Source organism: Mustela nivalis (genome assembly GCF_964662115.1).
Source record: "Mustela nivalis genome assembly, chromosome: 11".
Taxonomy (NCBI): Eukaryota; Metazoa; Chordata; class Mammalia; order Carnivora; family Mustelidae; genus Mustela; species Mustela nivalis.
In genome coordinates this window covers 11,930,789-11,948,842 of record NC_139030.1, presented here as the reverse complement: position 1 = coordinate 11,948,842, position 18,054 = coordinate 11,930,789, and the positions used below count along the sequence as shown (strand labels likewise).

General features: G+C 58.8%; 1 protein-coding gene and 1 long non-coding RNA gene across 2 annotated transcripts; one reads left to right on the top strand and one right to left on the bottom strand.

The window, feature by feature from the left end:
* The first annotated feature begins 4,186 nt into the window (after positions 1-4,186).
* On the top strand, positions 4,187-11,277 carry INHBB (inhibin subunit beta B). The gene is made up of 2 exons (XM_082690576.1): positions 4,187-5,986; positions 8,479-11,277. The coding sequence occupies exons 1-2, from the start codon at positions 5,539-5,541 to the stop codon at positions 9,252-9,254; spliced, it is 1,224 nt and encodes a 407-aa protein (XP_082546702.1). The 5' UTR covers positions 4,187-5,538; the 3' UTR covers positions 9,255-11,277.
* On the bottom strand, positions 10,181-17,814 carry LOC309844199. The gene is made up of 4 exons (XR_014300544.1): positions 17,764-17,814; positions 17,597-17,674; positions 14,627-14,712; positions 10,181-11,470 (listed from the first exon to the last, which is right to left on the bottom strand). It is a non-coding gene; the product is annotated as an uncharacterized lncRNA (long non-coding RNA).
* Positions 17,815-18,054: the final 240 nt, after the last annotated feature.

Sequence of the window (18,054 nt, the reverse complement as noted above, 5' to 3'; positions counted from 1 at the left end):
TTGCTGGAGGCTCATTGGACAGGTGGGTGACTTCTCATTTTCCAAGGTATGGATGCAAGGGTCAGCTCTGAAGTTCAAGAGCAGCTAAGAACTGTGGAGTGCTATTTAAGGAGAATTTCGTGCTTGGACTTGAGTGTTCCTGAAGTAGACATGGTTGGACTTGGGGACCCAAAGCAAGGAGACCTTCAAAATGCTCCATTTTGCTTTTGTTAGTTGCAAAATAACTAGCTCACTGGGTTCTCGTCGTACACGGGTACATGGGACATGTCAAGCAAGCTTCTTCCCAGCACCTTGGTCATACTGAGAATGGGTCCGGGGACACAATGATTTCTAGGATTCTTGCTAACACATGATAGATGTTAGGGGACTGGTTGCTGAATGAGTCCACTGAGAAGAAATGACTGGGTGAGGGAGCCCTACACCCAGGTTTTGCATGACAACCTGGTTTAGGGATTGGCTGGGTCAGCATGCTTATGCCTGGGTGGGAAAGAGGAGGGAAGCCTGTGTGCTGTGCCCCGTGTGCAGGCCAACTGGAACTTGGGAGTTGTTGTGTGAACTCCAGACCCACTGATCAGACGACGTTTCCTGCGCCTCAGCGCCTTCCTCAGTTATGCGGGAAGAACTGACTAGTTTGTCAGCAGTCCCAGAGTTGGGCTGTGCTGCGTGCCGGGCAGCTACAGATGAAGGGCACAGATGGCCTCAGTCCTGGAGGTCATGTTTCAGAGGTGACAAGCATTCCTCCCCAGGCCACAGCAGAATGTAAGGGGGTGTATACCTGGTGGGGTTCCCCAAAGGTGGGCGCCATCCAGTGGCTCTGGTGAGAAGTACAGGGCTGTCACCTCAAAATCACCTTTCCCCACACTCTCTCTTGTCAGGGACTTGCTTCTGTGACTTTGAAAGCATGAGGTAGCCTCAGTGGTGTGGGGAGAGGAGGGAGGGAGCGTATTCTGAGGGGCACCACGCTGGTGTCTGAGTTTTTCCGAAGGTCAGCTTGGCTCCTGTCCCTTTGGGGGGCCCCATGGCAGTGTCCTGCTTCGACCCCCGCCTCCAGGTTTGTTCCACGCCCGTGTCTTGAACTGCCAGGTGGACAGAACATCTTGTCTGGTCCAGCCCTGCGGCTCCTTCCATTCAGACACTGAGCCACTCTGGAGAGGTGTGATGTGGGACAGTGACGTCTGTCCACAGGGGCTCCCCGGCCAGCGCTGGAAAAGTGACCAGCATGTCCCCCAGCCCAACTGTGCCAAAGGCCTCTTTTCAGCCCATGTCCCCAGTGCCATCGGTGTGAGGGCTTTCTCTTCATCCCACACGCTGCGGGGGCCATGCAAGGGCTGCACCTGGGTTCCCTTTTAGCAAACGTGCTCTGAGGCTCATTTATGGTTTCCTCTGTCACTTGTGAACATTTTCAGTATCCCTCAATTGACACTTAACTGTGACTTATGCAAAATAACTAACCCAAACAGACTCATGAGAGCACATGCCTGTGCCTCCTAGAGGAAGCCCTCTCAGGTTTTGTGTGCCCTGCTCCATGACGCTGCCATGTTTTCTTCCTGCCTTCCCCATGGGGCCGGAGCTCCTCCTTGGTGGCAGGGAGCCAGCATTCTGTGGTAGTGTGTGTGTTGGGGGGGGGGGTGACCTGATCCTGCAGGAGGGCACTGGCTGCAACACTGATGTGCGTTATTGCATTCAAAACTGACAGGCATGGTCACACCTCTGGCTGGGACTGAAGGCTGAGGTCACCGTTCAAGGAGGACAGAGCCCAGTGCTAAAAGAGGCCTTAAAGCAACAGAAACAGGTCCTTGCCCCTCAGTAGGAGATGGGGGGCTCCTCCCCCCACAAGCACAAGGTGATCTGGAAGAACTCAATTTACACCCTTGGCTCCTGTGGGCTGGGGGATCAGCAGAGGGCGGGATAATCCCAGCTTCTCGAGCAGATGGTTTCTGACTACTGCTTGACCCAGTTCCCTCCCAGCAGATGACTGACAGCGGGGCTGACAGCTCTCCACCAGGCCAGCAAAGTGTGGACCCTCCTCTCAACCTCCTCTTCCCTCCTCTTACTAGCAAGGATGAGGTGACTTCTGCCCCTCCCAGAGCCCACTCAATGAGTAGGACGTTGGGATCTTCCCAAAGATGTGGAGCCCCCCCCCCCAACTCAGTCCTATCCAGCCCCGGTGAGGCTCACAGTGAGAACGGTGGGAGCCAGACAGGCAAGGACGGCTGTTGTGAGGCTACTGGGGAGTGCGGGGTGCTCAATTCTTCACTGGCTTAAGGACTTATTCCTTCGTTCATTCATTCATTCACTCATTCAATCAACCAAGCATTAGTTCAATAAACTGCCCTTGATTTGGCATCAGATGCAACCCATGAGACCTGGTTCTTGTCATCCAGGAGTCCAGGTCCCACAAAAGAGACAGAGAGGCAAAGGGATAACAGCCAGGCACTGGGGCGAGGAGCCTAATATGGCAAATAACTCTTCAGGGCACAAGAGGGCCATGGTGAGCTTCACCAAGGAGGAGAGATGGGGCTGGGTCTCCAAGACAGAAGGAGTGCGCCAAGTGGTTGGTGGCTGTGGTGATGGAAAGACCCAGAGAACCAGAGCTTGTGTGCCTGGTGGAGAGGCAAGCAAAGCCGCAGAGGTGGATGCAGCCTGGTTCAGAGTCCTGCGGTGCCAAAGCACCTCCTTCCTGCCCAGAGACCACAGCCTCCATGGGCTGGGGGATTGTGAAGGAGATGGAACCAGAGGCCAGAGCATGCTGTGTGGATGGGAATAGCAGAGAGCTGGGCTCTGGAAACAGCTCCAAGGAGGCAGAAGGGCTGCCATCCTGGGGACCCTCCTGGGCCCCTGCTTCTGACTTCCTGTATCAGGTCCAATGTTGTCCCACACCGCCAACCACCTTCAGGTCGGTTCCTCGGGTTGGGAGGGAGGGGGCGCTCGGCCTCCAGACTTGCCGGCCTCAGCGGGGCTGCAGTCCTGGCTGAGCTCCGCAGAGGCAGGAGCCAGCCTGAAGCGGCCGCCTGAAGCTTCTCAGCTCAGGGAGTGTGGGGAACGCTAAGCTGGATGCCACGTTCCAGCTTAAGTTCCCCCAGGTCCTGGGAAAGCCAGAATGACCTCCCATCCTGCTCCCTCCTCACAGTCTTGCCTGTGGAGTGGGTGGGGGTATGGGCAGTAAGGGGATGGGACAGGGTGGTGTTTCTTGGCCTCGGGGTGCTGCACCCTGTGGACACTGTCGTGCTACTCTGTGCCCAGGTGGGGGCGTAAGGAAGGACAGAAGGAACGGCAGCACTTGGGGTTCTGGATAGTTTGGGTGTTCCGTGTTCACTGACACCGCCGCTTGGTATGGGTCACACAAGAAACTATGCCTTAGAATCACAGTGTACAGGATTCTGTGAGGAGCGCGACCAAGATACCTTGTCTGGAGTTCCCAAGGTGTGACACAGGTGTTACTGTCCTCCCCCATGACAGGTGACGAGATAAAGACAAGAGGGTGAAGACTTCCCAAGGTCCCTCCTACAAGGCTGGCGGTGGCTGAGAGTCCACTGGAACCCCGGTTTGTCTGAGACCGGAATGGATCACTTGGGGGAGGGAGGCAGTGATGCCGGAGACCTCGTCAACCCCGCAAGTCTTGGGGCTCAGAGGCCTTCCTGCCGCGAGGCCGGTTCCCCACACAGTTGAGGATTTTCCTGGGACTTGGAGCAGGCAGAGGCTGCGGCTGGCCAGGCCTCCAACGGCCACCGCCTCCTCTACCCCTCCAGCCCGCGGGGGCCCATGCCTCGTTAAGTGCTCGGGCGGCCCGGGGCGCTTGACTAGGGCACTGCAGCCCGGGAGCGACATCCACCCGCGGATCCAGCCAGCGGCCGCACCGCCGCCCCCGCCTCGCAAAGCTCGAGAAGGTGCACCCCGGGAGGGACGGGGGCGGCCGCGGCGGCGAGTTGCTTCTCTCGGTCGCGGAAGGCGGGGGCAGGGGCGAGGGCAGGGCCTGCACGACCGCGGGGAGAGGGCAAGCACCGTGGTCCTGGGCCGGGAGCCCGTCGGTGACGCCCGCCACCCAGCTGGGCGAGGGTCCGGGGCGCCCACGTGGTGGGAAAGTTTCGAGACAGCAAAAGTGGCCGGGCATTGCGGGGGTGGGGGGGGGAGGGGAGCGGGCCGGCTCGCCCCTCCTTCCCGCGAAGGCAGAAAGGAAAAAAAGCGAGGGGAAGCGGGGGTGGGCGTGGGGAGCGGGCGGCAGCGACTTGAACAGATTCCGCCCCCCCCGGGGGGGGCAGCCGGAGCGGGGAGGCACGGACAGCCTCCTCCCGCATGGCCAGGACGAGGAGACTAGCTCACCCCCCCCTCTTTTTTTTTATGCCAACGTCTATCTCAACGCGCGCGCACATACGGAGATTGTACGGCCTTTTTTTCCCCCTTGGGAGAAAAAACGAGGAGAGTAAAAGAAGAGAGGGCAAAGAGAAGAACTCCTCGGCAGGCTCCGCACTGTGTCGCGGTCGGGCGCAGGGACGCGGCCGCCACCCTCCCGCTCTCTCGGCCCTGCGGCGTGTGCCAGTGGGAGAGCGAGCTAGGGCACCCGCACCCGGGAACGCTGCGAGACTTTTAGACGCTCCAACCGACCTCGCCGCCGCTGCAGCAGGCAGGAGAGACAGGGGCGAGAAGGGCCCAGCCTCCACCTCGCCTTCCTCGCACGGCGCCCCGCGCCCAGCCGGCCCGCGCAGGCAGGCGGAGGGAGGGAGGCAGCGAGAAGGCGGGCGGAGCGGAGGCCCCGGCGGAGCGCGCAGCGGCCGGCCCGCCCGCCGGTGGATGCGGCGCCCCGGGAGCCTAGAGACAACTTTGCCGTGTGACGCGCCGGGAGGACTGCAGGGCCCGCGGCCGGGGACTCCGCGCCGCCTCTGAGCGGGCCCGCGCGGCCAGCGCTCCCCGGCGCTCCCGCCACTGCGCTCGCCCCGCTCCGCCGCCCGCCCGCCGGCCCGAGGCGAGGACTACCGGCCCGTCGCCGGCGGTCGCGGCCCTTCCTCGGCGCTCAGGTGCGAGCGCGGGGCCCCGCCGCAGCGCCCGCCGCAGCGCCGCGCCAAGCCGCGCCCGGCTCCGCTCCGGGGACTCCGGCGTCTTCGCTTCCGTCTCGGCCAAGTTGCGTCGACCGGCCCTTTCGCCACCTTCCCCGCGCGGCGGCCGAGGCGCCACTGCCGCCGCTTTCGCTTCACCGGAGCTGGGGGCTGCGGGGCCCCGACGCGGAGAGGATGGGGGGAAGGCTGCAGATGCCGAGGCGCCCTGAGACGCCCGCGCGGCAGTGACCCTCCGGCCCCCTCCTCGCCGGCGCGCCTCTCCGGCCCCCGCGGCCCTCGGCGCCCCTTCCCCGCCGCGCGGGAACCCCCGCGGCCCGGCCGGCCCCCTCCCCCTGCTAGCCGGCGGCGGCCCTCCCGGCGGGCGGGCGGAGGCCCGGGCGGGCGCGGGCGGGGGCGGGGCGGGGCGGCGCGCCGGGAGCCCGGAGCCCGGCCCTGCGCTCGGCTCGGCTCGCCTCGCGGCGGGCGCCCTCGTCGCCAGCGGCGCACCATGGACGGGCTGCCCGGTCGGGCGCTGGGGGCCGCCTGCCTTTTGCTGCTGGCGGCCGGCTGGCTGGGGCCCGAGGCCTGGGGCTCGCCCACGCCCCCTCCGTCGCCTGCCGCGCCGCCACCGCCCCCGCCGCCCGGAGCCCCCGGCGGCTCGCAGGACACCTGCACGTCGTGCGGCGGCTTCCGGCGGCCGGAGGAGCTGGGCCGGGTAGACGGGGACTTCCTGGAGGCGGTGAAACGGCACATCTTGAGCCGCCTGCAGATGCGGGGCCGGCCCAACATCACGCATGCCGTGCCCAAGGCCGCCATGGTCACGGCCCTGCGCAAGCTGCACGCGGGCAAGGTGCGCGAAGACGGCCGTGTGGAGATCCCGCACCTCGACGGCCACGCCAGCCCGGGCGCAGACGGCCAGGAGCGCGTCTCGGAGATCATCAGCTTCGCGGAGACAGGTGGGTTGGTCCCACGGGCGGCCAGATGCGGCCCTCGCTCCCCACCCCCTCTTCACCCTCTCCCACCCCCTTCTCCTTGCCCGTCTGGCCGCCCCAGCCAGCGCACCCTGGGTGCAACGCGGACTCTCGGCCCTGCCGCTCCCCTCTGGCCCTGTGCGCCCCGTCCTGGTTGCCGTCTTCTTACCCGCCCCGCACCACCCCGGGCAGCATACCTCTTCCTGCTCCCCCGTCCCCGTCGCTGAACGCCTTGCCCTCCACCCCTGTTCTCTGAAACCGGGCCCCAGCGCCTCTGGGCGTGCATCCCCCTCCCGGCAGATGCGTGCGGCCCTGGCTCCGCGGGCACTTGCTTGGTGATTGCTTAATGTTTTTGTTTCCCACGATCGGAGTGTAGGCTTAGCAGTGTGGTTGGAGATGTGTGTGCTTGTTGATATCCGTGGGCCGGAGAAGTGTGTGTGTGTGTGTGTGCGCGCGCGCGCGCGCGCGCGCGCCTGTGTGAGAAGCCCCGGGGCCGCTTCCATCGCCGGGCAGCGTGGGCTTGCCAGGATTGCTGAAGCCTCACTGGGGAGAGCTAGGCAACCTCTCTTCCGATTGTGTGGGCACCGGAATCGGGCGGAAGGCAGGCTTCTCAACAGGTCCCATCATTTACGCAGAGAAAGACGCGGCTCGGCTCGGGGGGCAGCCCGGTGCCTCTCGGCTCTCCTGGCAGCGGTAGCAGCCCCCTCGCCTGAGAGCCGCAGAGTTCGTAGTTAACAAAGGGTAGGAGTCCTTTCTGGAATTTTCTCCCGGCCCCGGATTGCAAATTTCTACCGCTGTCTAAATATAATAATCGAGAGACAGAAAATCTTTCAGAACTTTAAAAGAAGAAGGAAAATGTGCCCGCGCTGAAATGCTGCAAGTGCTTTCCACTCCGCTGTCCTTTTCAGGACTTGAATGAGCCAGGCTGGCTTTTGTGCCTGGAGCTCAGCCCCATTTGTGCGGAGGGGACTGCGGAGAAGGTCGCAGAGGGGGAAGCCCTGGTGCGGGCAGGGCGGGGGTGGGCAGGGAGCTTGTAGAGGGGGGGACGCTTGTGTCACCAGGCTGAAAATGCCCCCCATCCTCCCAGGCAGCAGGCAGACGGTCCTGGTGCCGCCTGGGGATGAAAAGGGATGAAAAGTTTTGCATGGCCGGGTGTGGAGAAAAGCAGAGACAATCGGGCTGGTTTGTGCTTAGAAAGAAATGCATTGCTGTTTTAGTTGTCCCACCGAGTCAGGGAAAGCTCTACATGCAATTAGAGAGCTTGGATTAAAAGGTGCTTTGGGGCCCAGAGTAGAAATGTGATTCTGGAAGGTCGAGAAGGCCTTTTGGTCCCGGTGGCACAAAATGACAGCGGGGGCTGGTGTATTTCTGGTCCGTTTCACGGAGCCAGCTCTTTGACTTATAAATAACAGATTCAGGTCACAGGCAGCTCGTCCAAGACCAGCTTTTAAGGCTGCACTTTCCCCCATTTCAAAGTCAGATGTCAGTGTTATTAGAGAGCCAGGCGAGGCCTGAGGAGGGGGCTGCAAGGCAGTGGTAGGAGTTTTGATAAAACCAGCCATGGTCACACAGTTGCTTTATTTGTTCTTCCTGGGGGGGAAAAAAAAGAGAAGAAAGAAGAAAAAAGTACAGATTGCCAGAAGTCACTGAAATGTGCCATGAGAGAGTAGTTGTGTCTAGGTTGGCATGGCCTCTCTTCTTGTTGAGCAGAATTATGAAGGAAACTAACAAGGCAGTTCCTCCTTTTCCTTGACAATATTAACATGCCCTTAATGGGGAGCCAGCATCTCCCAAACAGAGTGGACCTCAAGTTTCAAGGCTGAAACTTGGAAATTGTCAGAAGCGAGGGCTGCACTTTGCAGCCTGCAAAGTACACCTTCTTGTGTCAGAAATCTGAGCAGAGCTCGCTTGTTTGCCGTGGAGGTTCCACTGGGTGTTGGATCAGATCATGCTTAGGTAAACATTGGGAAGAGGCGGTAGGTGGCTCAGCTCTATTTTGCAATGCCCTGAGTTAACCAAAAAAAAAACAAAACAAAAAAAAAAAACAAAAAACCAACCTCTCTCCTGACACAACCCACCCCCAAATCCTCAGGATCCTGGTTTTGTTTTTCAGATTTCACAGATACCCATAACAACTTGTTAAGATCTTGGCCCTCTGACAAGTTCCTCTGTTGAGCTTTGAGGCCTGACAGCCTGTCTCCAGGGAGCCCTGGCTGGGGAGAGGTGAGGCAGAATTTTAGAGGCCCACCGGACCCTCCAGCTCCAAGCGGGTTGGGTGTTTCTCAATGGAAAGCGCTTTTCTCTGCCTCTCCCAGGTTGCACTCAGAGGCCCTGGCCCCAGGAACAGTCTTTCTGGTCAATAACGTTTCCCAGCTGTGTGGCAAGTTCGCATTCCAGCATCACACCGCTGAGTGTCTTTCCCCATTGCCTCGTGTTCTCCTTGAATTAACTTGGCCTGCTCTCCCACTTCTCCGCAGATGGCCTCGCCTCCTCCCGGGTCCGTCTGTACTTCTTCATCTCCAATGAAGGCAACCAGAACCTCTTTGTGGTGCAGGCCAGCCTGTGGCTCTACCTGAAGCTCCTGCCTTATGTCCTGGAGAAGGGCAGCCGGAGGAAGGTGCGGGTCAAGGTATACTTCCAGGAGCAGGGCCACGGCGACCAGTGGGACGTGGTAGAGAAGAAGGTGGACCTCAAGCGCAGCGGCTGGCACACCTTCCCACTCACCGAGGCCATCCAGGCCTTGTTCGAGCGCGGCGAGCGGCGGCTCAACCTGGACGTGCAGTGCGACGGCTGCCCGGAGCTGGCCGTGGTGCCTGTGTTTGTGGACCCGGGCGAGGAGTCGCACCGGCCCTTCGTGGTGGTGCAGGCCCGGCTGGGAGACAGCAGGCACCGCATCCGCAAGCGGGGCCTGGAGTGCGATGGCCGGACCAACCTCTGTTGCAGGCAACAGTTCTTCATCGACTTCCGCCTCATCGGCTGGAACGACTGGATCATCGCGCCCACCGGCTACTACGGGAACTACTGTGAGGGCAGCTGCCCGGCCTACCTGGCAGGGGTCCCTGGCTCCGCCTCGTCCTTCCACACGGCGGTGGTGAACCAGTACCGCATGCGGGGCCTCAACCCTGGCACGGTGAACTCCTGCTGCATCCCCACTAAGCTGAGCACCATGTCCATGCTCTACTTCGACGACGAGTACAACATCGTCAAGCGGGACGTGCCCAACATGATCGTGGAGGAGTGCGGCTGCGCCTGACCGCGGCAGGGCTGCGGCTGTGGGGGGAGGGGGTGCGGGGGGGCACGAGGATGGGGCCCCTGGAAGGGCTCCTTCCGGCCCCTGTGGGAACCGGCTGCCCAGCCAGCCGAGTGCGGTCCTTCTGTCGGGCTGCCCAGCAGGTGCCAGGGTGAGGCCTGAAATCTTTTCCTACTACTTCATCAAGCAAATCAGTCCAAGCCAGAGCCCGGACGCTCAACTGACACGAGATACTTTCAAATGCACACGTAGATGCGCACAGCCAGACGCGTCCTGCCACCCACACGGCAGCCTCCGGGATACCAGCAAATGGATGCGGTGACAAAGGGCAGCTTAGCTACGAATGCCTGTCAGTCGGAGAGAATGGGGTGAGCAGCCACCATTCCCACCAGCTGGCCCGGCCATTCTGAATCGCGCCTTCGGAGCACACATAAAAGCACAAAGACAGAGACACAGAGAGAGAAAGAGAGAGAGGGAGAGGGAGCACGGGAGCCACAGAGAGGAAAAGCAGATGCAGGGGTGGGAAGTGTATGGACAGGCAGGAGGGCTGTGTGTCCCCCTTTGCTTGTGTGCAAGGCCCGCCAGGCCTCAGCATCTCCTGGCTCAGACATGCTGGCTTCCTTCCCTGCCTGGGATCCTTCATGCTGCAGGACCAGGGGAAGCCTGGCTTTTCCCAGCCTTGTAGAGGGAAAGAGGCCTGGAATGGACATAACCTGCCAGAGACCATGGAGCCGTGGCAATGACCGTTTGACTGTCGCTTGGGTCCCTGGCGTGACTTATGTGTGTGTGTGTGTGTGTGTGTGTGTGTTGGGGGGAGGGAGGGAGGGAGAGGAGAAGGATCTTAATTTGATGCTTTAACTGATCACTAGCAGTTGACAGACAGGTCACACATTCCAGTTGCATCATTGAAAAGGGACTTTTCTACCAGGTAGGACCTTTAAGTTAAGATTTGAATCATTTTTCAAGGGAAGAAAAAAAAAGTTGCAATCTGTGCCCTTCACTGGGGATGTTCCTCCAGGACTAGTTGGGATTGGGGGGAAAATGACCCCAAGGCAAGGGAATGAGCCCAGAGGAGGAGGAAAGGGTGGAGTGGAGGCATTCTGGAAATGCTGGTAGGCATGGAGGGGGGTGCCCTCTCCCTGCCCCAGCAGGGTTGTGGGAGGGGAGCAGTGTAGCTGGTCTGGGAGAGCCGGGGAAGGCTTTCAGCTGCTTTACAGAAGTTGCCCGCATGGGTCCCAGCCACCAGGGTGGACCATGGACGTGCCCCCCCGCCTCCCGCCTGCTCGCCTGCCCGCCCGCCCCTCCTAGCACTTGCTGACTTGCTTGACGCCCGTGATCTTGCACTTGCCCATCTGCGTGTGTCCAGGAGTGGCCCTTGGCAGAGCACTGAACTCGCTCGGCCCCCAGAGGCCCAGGTGCCGCGTGAACTATGCAATTTAAAGGGTTGACCCACACTAGACGAAACTGGACTCGTACGACTCTTTTTATATTTTTTATACTTGAAATGAAATCCTTTGCTTCTTTTTTAAGCGAATGATTGCTTTTAATGTTTGCACTGATTTAGTTGCATGATTAGTCAGAAACTGCCATTTGAAAAAAGAAGTTATTTTTATAGCAGCAAAAAAAAAAAATACAGTTAAATGTATTATACATAATTTTGGAACCAAAGAGGCCAACAGATCAGTTTTAATTTTTATTAGATGGTGAGGCCATCTTCTATAAGGTAGACGTTCTGAACAATCCCTTGAGTGGCCTGCCAACGTTTCAGGGTATAAATGGATTTTGTTTATTCAGTTTGATGTGTCTTTTCTATCTTTACACACCCAGAAGGTACAGAAAAAAAAATGACTATGGTAGAATGCAGGTGTGCGTCCTTAAATCCCCACCTTTATGTTTATTTAATAAAGCTCCCCTTAGGTTCTGTTTCATAATAATTTAAAACCAAACAATTTTCCCATAGACTTGCTGTTAAAGTATTTTACATCTGTGTACAGTTTAAGAAAATAAAAGATCGAGTGCCACGGGCTTCCTGCCTTGTGTGGTGTTGGGGGAGCTGTGGGGACGGGGGCGGGGGGGTGGCAGGGGGCAGGGCGTGGGCAGGAGGACGTGGCCGGGAGAGGGCGTGGGCTGGGTGTCCAGCTTTGATGCCCCTGGCCTCCACAGCTCGCTCCTGGCCCTCTCTGAGTCCTTGCCATGAGCACGGATGTCAGTCAGGGAGTCTAGGAAAAATGGCAGAAGATCAAAATGAAGGACAATTAGCAAATTCATGAATTACACATTTGTTTACTCTCCTGGTCCCAAGACTAATTATGTTCTACCAGACCCACATCTATTACCACTTGAAAGTGCTGGTTAAGCCCACTCCCCGCATCCCTGGAAGGAAATGTAAAACCTGGAAGAGAGAAGCCCACCTGACCTCCACACCCACCTCCATTCACTAATATGGGTGACTGTAACCCAGAAGAGGCTGGGATCTTAGGACAGGAGGGTGAAACAGAAATGAGGCCATGAGTATGCTGATTGTCCTTGCCTGCTGGGAATTTAACTGGGAGTAGGTAGTGGCGGTGGTTTTTGTAGTGACAAAGGTCCAGCCCTTACGGCAGGTAGGACTCAGCAGACCCATGAAGGGCTGCTGGGTATCGTGCTTTTTGGGGACATGGTTTCATCATTTTCCAGAGCTTGGAATCTGAGGCTCAGAGAGGTTCAGAGCTTGCCTGAGGTCACAGAGTTGGGACAGGAACGCTGGGCACTAGAAGCCAAGTGCTCCAGCTGGCCCACCTATTCTGGGAAGACTGCAGCCCTAAGGCCGTGCCTTCATCTGAGGCCCTGGGGTTGCTCCTTGGTTTTTGGATCACATGTGGTCTTCCCAGAAAATCTCAGGACATTTGAGCAGGCAGGGTCTTACAGATTGGTCTAACCCCGTTAAGGTTACAATGGGAAAACCGAAGGAGGCAGCAGGCAGCGGGAGGGACATATCACAAGAGGCACAGCCCACTGGTGGCAGGAGGTGGTATCTGGCTTCTGTCTCCATCCTTTGCCTATCTGAGGGAACTATTGCTCTACCAGCCTTTTTTCCTGAGGACTGTAAGTATTGACCTACATGATCTTCAGACACTATACAATCAATAGGGACAAAGAAGAAAATTTCATAAAGATAGGCTTGGCTTGGGCATTTGGGATGTAAGTTGGGATCCAGCTGCTTCTCTCCAGTGGGCTACGTCCAGCTGCTGGTTGCTCTAGGCCCTTAGTCCAGTTGCTGCCTACCCCTGGCCCCAGAATCTTTGCTGGCAGCCTCTGGGGTGGGCAGTGTGAGTCACCAGGGTGCCTCTACTCTTTGGGATATTGAGCACCTCTGGGGCCCACTCCTGGGACTGAGCTTCACAGCATGGCCCATGGATCCCACAGTAGCCCCAGGAAGGGTCTGGGACTCTGAGGTCACGAGGCCAGTGGACTGAGTGGTGCTCTGCTGCCCTTTGCTGGCAGGGGCCCCTGTGGGCTCTGGCCCCTGTGGGACAACGGCATTTAGTAGTAACTTTTCCTGACAGGTGCAATGAGGACAGACAGGTCCGCTCCCTGGGCCCGGGGCTAAGTATTCTTTCAGAGTTGGGATATGCTGCTTCCTTCCCATGCTTCTGTGGCCATAGGCTCCCCTGTTCCTTCCTTCTTATTCAGTTCTCGGTCCTTTTCTACCACTGCCCTTTCCCATTCTCTGCCTCTGTCTTCCCAGTGGGCCTGGCCTGAGGGCACACTTCTCTCTGGGGTATGGCCCTGGAGCCCCACATTGCAGGCCAGAGAGTAAGCCTCCCACGCTGTCCTCCAGGTCCAGTGTCTCTGACCCTGGGCCATCCTGGTCTGTTTTAAGGTTCCTCTTCCTTCCCCTGTATCCCTATTTCTCTTCTTCAGACCACCAAGTTGTTAGCCTCTCATGTGACCAATGGGTCAGGCAGGGCCAGCCAGCCTACGAGACCTGCCTCAGATGGCCCCACCACCCACCCCTTGTGATTTGTGAGAACCTACCATGTTGATTCATCCTTGACTGAAGTCCTCAGTGACTCCGTGGAGCCAAGTCTGAGGTTGGGGAAATGGGGCATGGGGTGTGGTGGCCACACCCACCACCCTTCGGTTTTCCCCTATTTCCCAGATGGGCAGATGGAGGGTCCACTAAACAGAGGCTCCAGGGATGTCCTATGCCTGTTTTCCCTCCCAGTCCTCTGAGAGTTGGGCTCAGCGTGGAGCACAGAGTGGGTCCCCTACTGCGAAGCCCGACGTGGAGGCAGCCTTTAGGAGGCTGTTGTGCGTCACAGCTTGTATCCATGGTCCTGCTACCGGGTATGACATCACCACTGCCACCTGTGCAAAGGCTGAGGGTCCATACCAGGGCCCAGGAGAGGGCCTTGGGCTGCTCTGGGACCGTGGCTAGGCCCCCAGCTCACTGGGCACTCAGGCTTGCCCAGCACACGCCTAGCATGCCCTCTGCAAGGCCCGGTGGGAATTCTTACGGGGAACCCCGTGAGGAGCTTGGCAGAACATCCCTACAGCTTCCTAGACTTCCTTCAGGGGCAGGGACAAGGGCGGTGGGGGTGCGTAGGCTGCCACCAAGTCATGAAGACCACACTACAGGCCAAAGAAAGGATGCCGTGTGGGCAAAGGAGCAGAAAGCCAATGCCCTTCATGCAGGCAGAGGCTCCCGGAGGACTCCTAACCCATACTAACTTCTCGTGGGATGTTTGGAGCCAACGACGATTGACCCATGGGCCTGGCATGAGGAGCTGCGCCTGTTGTAGGTGAGGCCTGGGCCTGGGTCGGGCGGGTGTGGCAGGTTCCTGGAGCCCGTGGGCTGCATGGTTGCTGTGGGTGAGCTCAGTGGTGCGGGGGTGGGGGCGGGGGCGGGGAGAGCTGGGGGTGAGGTGGTGTGACTGCAGGTGTGACTCTACATGGGAGCCATGGGGGGTGCAACTGTATGTGCTATCTTGGGGCATGTGGTTGGCTGTGTCTGAGGCTGTGTGTGTGTGTGTGGTTGGGGGTGAGGCCACGTGGGCTGGGAGTCTGTGATGGGAGGGTGTGGTCACATGGTTGGTTGTGTGTATTTCATCGAGGTAGTTATATCTATAAATCTGGCCCGTGGCTGGCAAGTCCCCCGCCTCCCACCACCACCACTGGCATCTAGATTGCCCCCATGCTAGGCAGGTGCCAGGCATGCTGGATCAGGGGCTGACCTGTGTGGTGTCACCACCCCTGTAGCCCTGCGCTGGCCACTCACTGCAAGAGATGGGGGCTGGGGTTGTCACCATGGTATCCCTGCACCCCTGAAGCCATTCTTTAAAAGTAAAATGGTACCCTCTGGCCAGTCATTCCATTGCTCAAGAAATATTTACTTGGGGGCTCGTTCTTCTGCGTTGGGGGATCGTCAGCTCGGTCCTCTTCACCATCCCGGTCAGAGTGGGAGCAAGTATGATTATTCCTATTTGACAGATGAGAAGATGAAGGCCGAGAAAGCCATTCACCGAAGGTGGCACAGCTCATAAGTGGCAGAGCTGGGATTGGCCCCCCAGGAGCTGTTTCTAAAGTCACTTACAGCTGCTGGGCTGCCCAGGGGGACAGGTAAGGGAAGACACAGTTGTTCTGGGGCCTACCTGGCAGGGAGGGGAGGCTGGAGCTCAGGGTTCTCTCTGTCTCCATGCCACCATCCCACCACTCCTGCCCAAGGCTCCAACCTAGCATATCAATGCCACCTGTGCTTGGAGCTGTTCTCTTTGGCTATGGGGACCACCATCCATGTGTCATCCCTTCTCCCTCCATGGCCAGGTGGGTGTGATGCCTCTGGGCCTGATTCTTAGAAAACAGACTATGGATTAAGCAAAGATGAGTGGGGATGGGGAAGGGCGGGCAGGAAGCCAGTGGCTTTGCCTCTGGGTCCCATGGTGGTGGTGGAGGCGGTCTAGACAATCTTCCTTAGTAGAGGCACCGGAAGCCTTTGCTCAGGGTCCTCCCACCTGGTTTTGTGATGATAGCCCGACCTAGCCTCTCAGTGTCCTCGTCTGTAAAATGGGGGCAGTGACAGTCCCTACCATGGGGCCCAGAGGCTCAGGGGGTTGTCATGAGCATTGAGGTGCTTAGAACAGGGCCAGGCTCCCAAGCGCTTGCTGTTTCCCAAGTCTTCCCTGTGTTAGGAATGGTACGGGATGTCCTGCCGGAGCCCTGCCCTTCCTCGGAGAGGCCCTCTCCCCTATACTCTTTCGTCCTAAGTTATTCATTCAATGAATACTCCTGGGGGCTGTGACGCGGATGATGTTAGCTAACATCTACGAAGAATTAACAGTCACTGGCTGTATGGCTTCACGACACTGTCTGGTTAATCTTTACAACCTCCCTGTTGGGCAGGTGAGGTGTACCCATTTTACTGATGAGGAGTCGAGGCCCAGGAAGTAGACTATCTTGCTGGAGGCCTCATAGAGATTCCAGGGCTGGATGGCGTCTGTGGCCTTGCAGATGCTGCCTCCTCTCCCTTCAGTGTTCTCAAGAGAACTTCGGGGTCCTTAAGCCCCAGGGGCTGGGGGAGATGGAGGAGGAGGTAGGAGGGAGAGCTGCTCTAGGGCCAAAGGGACCTGGGGAGGCCTTTTAGAAGCCCTCAGCTGTCCCCCAGCCTTCCCCCTCTCCCAGGGGTCCTGCCCACCTGCAGATCCCACCTGGTGAGAATGGCCACTGCATGGAGACCAGTTCGAGGTCACTACATACCCCCAGAGAATCTGACAGGGGCAAAGGCCCACAGAGGCACTGAGAAAATGCACACGGGGTGCATTTGCAAGTGGGATTTCAAAGATGGATTCTTAGACCCCCTCACTGAGCCAGGGGAGAGAGGGGGGCAGAGAGAGAGGATTATACAAGGAGGTGTTACTACCCACATACAATTACAGGGACCCTCCAAGTCCACATTAGCTCAGAGGGCTTTGTGTCCTCAAACATTTCCTCTAGAACTTCACCTACCCCTCCAGGCAGGCTCCTGGTGTGCCCCCTCTTCACCTCTTTCTTCCTACCAGGCCTCCCAGCTACCTTCGCTCCCTGTGCCTCCCCTGCCCATGCCCAGTCCCTCTCAGCCCTGTGTCTCCCTCCCCAGCCTCAGGGGATGGTGGTGAGCGTGAGGGTGGGTTCCTGGGTGCTAATTCCAGCCCTGGTCTGGAACGAGGGGTGTGGGAGGGCTGGGTTTGCCCGACTCACTCTCCTTCCTCATTACTGTGGGGCCTTTGGGTGGAGCACAAGGCCCTGGGGTCTGCCGGTGGGAAGGGGAGACCCTCCTTGGCCCCCCGTGGGCGTCTGCGTGGGCGTGGGCAGGCATGCCTGTGTAAGAATCTTCACCCCCTGGGGAGCTCGGAGCCTCACAGAGAACCCTGGTTTTTAGGCCATTCGGGAACCCCATCAACCCAGGAGGAGGATGGCCCCAGGCCTCAGGGGACAATCTGAGTGTGGTCTGGTTCTGTGCTGGGGCTTTGGGGCGTCGTCTCATTTCTCCCAGGAGCCCTGGGAGGGCAGTAAGTCACAGCCATTCACCCCATCCACAGATGAGGCTCCTGGGGCCACCATCCTCTTCCAGGGCCTCGGAGCCCCGTGAGCAGGTAGGTGTGCCACCCTGTCTCTGAGACTGCTTCCTAACTTTCCCGCTGTGGGGGTGGCCCGGAGGACACCCCGCAGCTCTGTCTAGGCCTCCTCGGTCCCTACCTGCGAGCAGCTTCGGTGACCCTCTCAGCACTAACTGTGCGGGTGGACTGAGGTGCAGAAATCCCTCGGCGGGGAAGGGGGGAGTAGGCAAGGGTGGGAGGAAAGACCCATTGCAGATACGTCGTACCTTTGGGGGAGGGCTGGTCGTGGGAACCAGGAAGGGGCTGGGGCCACCTTGGCCCCGGCAGAGGGCCTGTTTGGGTGGTGGCAGTCTCAGGCCAACCCTGCAGTTGGCAAATCATAGGTCTTTTTCCAAAATACACCCATGGCATGCTCCCACCTTTCTTGGGTAATATTTTAAGTAATACTTGGTCGACCCTTGCACTCCCCTACATAAAATCCTCCCGGGGCTCCTGGGCCCCAGGAAGAAGTCCGGTGGCTCATGGGCTCACCAGGGCCCCAGGCCTGCCACATACCTCCCCACCTGGAGCCCTCAGGCCGCTTCTTGCCTGCCACACTCAGGCTTCAGTTCCCATTGACAGCTCACCACCTTCACCTCGGGGTCTCCAAATACTCTTTTCTGCCCCCAACACCTTTTCTCCCCCTCTTGGGTGATTGTGCTTCTCCCTTTGGGGCCTGGAGTAGAGCCCTGGCTCCCCAAGCCTCAGAATTCCCACCCTCCATGATCTTACCTGCACGGTCACCCCCACACCTGCCTGGACTCTAGGGAAGGTCAGGTCCGTCTTATTCACCCCTGCACCGTCCTGAGGCTGGCACAGAATTAGGGCTCAGCACACAATTGTTAAAAGGAATACAGTCATGTTTGGGTGGGGGTGGGGAGAGGTCTGACCCCACTCACCCATTTCCCTGATGGAGCAACGAGGCAGAGGGGACAGGCAGAGCCCAGGCTAGCTAGCGCTCCTGGCCACGCCTTTGTTATTTTTCTCCCTTTCAAGAGCACCCCGAGCCCCACAGGTGACTCATGCAATAGCATTTCAAAAGACCTGTAATTTGCCCTGAGTGTTCAGCCTTTGTGGCAAAGCTCTGCTTCGTATAGGAGCTTCTGCTGTTGCCCTGGGCAAACACAATGCTATCTGCCTCAGTGGCAACCAAGTGCCTGGGCTCCAATCAAGGGTCCCCGTTGGCTGCC

What these genes read in the sequence shown, in the direction of transcription:
- INHBB (XM_082690576.1), top strand. Translation starts at nt 5,539, where the DNA reads ATGGACGGGCTGCCCGGTCGGGCGCTGGGGGCCGCCTGCCTTTTGCTG. An exon ending in CATCAGCTTCGCGGAGACAG is followed by an intron (nt 5,987 to 8,478) that starts GTGGGTTGGTCC and finishes ACTTCTCCGCAG; the next exon opens with ATGGCCTCGCCTCCTCCCGG.